Source organism: Pseudoliparis swirei, chromosome 10, assembly GCF_029220125.1.
Source record: "Pseudoliparis swirei isolate HS2019 ecotype Mariana Trench chromosome 10, NWPU_hadal_v1, whole genome shotgun sequence".
Classification (NCBI taxonomy): domain Eukaryota; kingdom Metazoa; phylum Chordata; class Actinopteri; order Perciformes; family Liparidae; genus Pseudoliparis; species Pseudoliparis swirei.
This window is the reverse complement of record NC_079397.1, coordinates 18,721,991-18,724,490: the sequence shown is the minus strand read 5'-3', so window position 1 is coordinate 18,724,490 and position 2,500 is coordinate 18,721,991. Positions and strand designations below refer to the sequence as shown.

Below are 2,500 nucleotides of genomic sequence, written 5' to 3'. Positions count from 1 at the left end.
TGTTTGACCTGCAGCCCGTGGCTCCAGATCCTCTCCAGCAGGTCACACAGACTGGCGATCAGCGTGTTCTCCTCCAGCCCCGTGATGGAGGCCTCGCCGTGGCCGAGCTCCACCGCCGCACGGCCCATCTTCTCCACCAGCATCCGCTACACACACACACACACACACACACACACACACACACACACACACACACACACACACACACACACACACACACACACACACACACACACACACACACACACACACACACACACACACACACACACACACACACACACACACACACACACACACACACACACACACACACACACACACACACACACACACACACACACACACACACACACACACACAGCAATTTGTTATTCTGATGTTTGCCAGCGTGCTCCTCTTCGGTTTCATCTCCTTGTTTGTTTGTGTCCCAGGAGCCAGGAGCCCCCCCCCCCCCTAGAGACAGCGCCAGGTTCCTCCATAGTGGCCAGTTACAGAACTGCAGGTCCCAACCAGTGAAGAAGAAAAGACTATTTGGACGCTGCCTTTGTGTCTCCCATCATGCATCACTCATGAGGGAGGAGTAGCGGGTCAGGAGGAGGTGCTGCTGCTCACCTTCATGCGGCACTCCTTCAGAAGCCCCTCCACGAACTTCCAGTTGGTCTGAGCGATGACGGCCGGAGACAGATCGGACAGCTTGGGCTGCCGGAGGGTCTTCCCCAGGCCGCGCGCCTCCTGCAGGGACCTCTGGAGGAGGAGCACACCGTTAGGAGAGGAGGGGAGGAGGCCTGGAGGAAGGTGAGGAGGTGAGGAGGAGATGAGGTGAGGAGGGGAGGAGGCCTGGAGGAAGGAGACAAGGTGAGGAGGGGAGGAGGCCTGGAGGCCTTTAGGAAGGAGAGGAGGTGAGGAGGAGAGGAAGAGAGGAGGTGAGGAGGGGAGGAGGCCTGGAGGAAGGTGAGGAGGCGAGGAAGAGAGGAGGTGAGGAGGCCTGGAGGAAGGAGAGGAGGTGAGGAGGGGAGGAGGCCTGGAGGAAGGAGAGGAGGTGAGGAGGCCTGGAGGAAGGAGAGGAGGTGAGGAGGAGAGGAGGAGAGGAGAGGAGTAGAGGAGAGGAGGAGGTCCACAGGCAGCTCCTCCACATACCAGGCACGACGCTGAGGCAGATTTTTTAGGCGGTTTGATGGGGGGAGGGGACGCTTTGTCCCACTCCCAGAACACCATGGAGTTCTGTAGCACCAGGCAGCTCTCCACCTGCTGAGGAGGAGGAGGAGGAGGAAGAGGAGGAAGAAGAGGAGCGACCCGAAACCCGACGGGAACAGAAGAGCAGAATGGAGACAGGAGGCAGCATGCAGGTCTGAGAACCATGACAAAGAAACCAGGAGGAGGAACACCAGCGGAGACTCGCCGCCATGACAACACACGGAGGAGGACACGCTAGGGGGCGGGGCATCTCAGGGGGCGGGGCTTCTCGTCTACCTCTTTCAAGTCGTTGTCCAGGCCCAGGTGCTCCGTCTGCTGCCGCTGGCGCTCTTTCCTTCGCTGAGCCGTCGCCGTCCTGTGAGACCACCTGCAGGTCAAAGGAGGAGTCAGCAGGTCAGAGGAGGAGTCAGCAGGTCAGAGGAGGAGTCAGCAGGTCAAAGGAGAAGTCAAGAGGTCAAAGGAGGAGTCAGCAGGTCAGAGGAGGAGTCAGCAGGTCAAAGGAGGAGTCAGCAGGTCAAAGGAGGAGTCAGCAGGTCAGAGGAGGAGTCAGCAGGTCAAAGGAGGAGTCAGCAGGTCAGAGGAGGAGTCAGCAGGTCAAAGGAGGAGTCAGCAGGTCAGAGGAGGAGTCAGCAGGTCAGAGGAGGAGTCAAGAGGTCAGAGGAGGAGTCAGCAGGTCAGAGGAGGAGTCAGCAGGTCAGAGGAGGAGTCAAGAGGTCAGAGGAGGAGTCAGCAGGTCAGAGGAGGAGTCAGCAGGTCCTACAATGTGTTTACATCCACTGAGATGTCTCTTTGTGGTGAAACTCTTCCTGATCGAGTCCTCTCCGAAACAAACAAACAACAAACAACAAACAGCGCTCCCCACCCGGCGGCCCCGGCGTTGAGGGCGTGGCTCTGCAGCGTGGGGAAGAAGCCCTGCTGGTGGCGGCCCTGACCGATCCTCATGTCCAGCAGGTGGGGGTGGAGGGCCGTGTGGTCGGGCTTCAGGAACCGCTGCTCCACGGCCTGGGCTGGGGGGGGGAGGGAGGGAGGGAGGGAGAGAGGGAGAAGGGGGGAGGGAGGGGGGGGGGGAGGGAGGGAGGAGGAGGAGGAGGAGGAGGGGAGGAGAGGAGAAGGGAGAGGAGAAGGGGGAGGAGGGAGAGGGAGGAGAGAGGGAGGGGGGGTACACACACACATCTGTGATTAAAGCTCCAGAGCGACGGCCATCGCTGTGTCACTCATCAGACCCCCTCAGACCACATCAGACCCCATCAGACCACATCAGACCACATCAGACCACATCAGACCCCATCAGACCACATCAGAC

General features: G+C 59.8%; 1 protein-coding gene across 5 annotated transcripts in view; it reads right to left on the bottom strand.

The window, feature by feature from the left end:
- LOC130200687 (DENN domain-containing protein 5B-like) overlaps nt 1-2,500 on the bottom strand; it is a 35,168-nt gene that overhangs the window by 14,563 nt on the left and 18,105 nt on the right. For 2 of the 5 annotated variants that reach the window (XM_056425158.1, XM_056425160.1), the window contains exons 8-11: nt 2,060-2,204; nt 1,474-1,564; nt 616-747; nt 1-146 (exon numbers count right to left, since the gene is read on the bottom strand). The exon at nt 1-146 is cut by the window's left edge and continues 1 nt beyond it. In XM_056425158.1, coding sequence (XP_056281133.1) covers nt 1-146; nt 616-747; nt 1,474-1,564; nt 2,060-2,204 — 514 coding nt within the window. The other 3 variants (XM_056425155.1, XM_056425156.1, XM_056425157.1) reach the window with 3 other exon arrangements.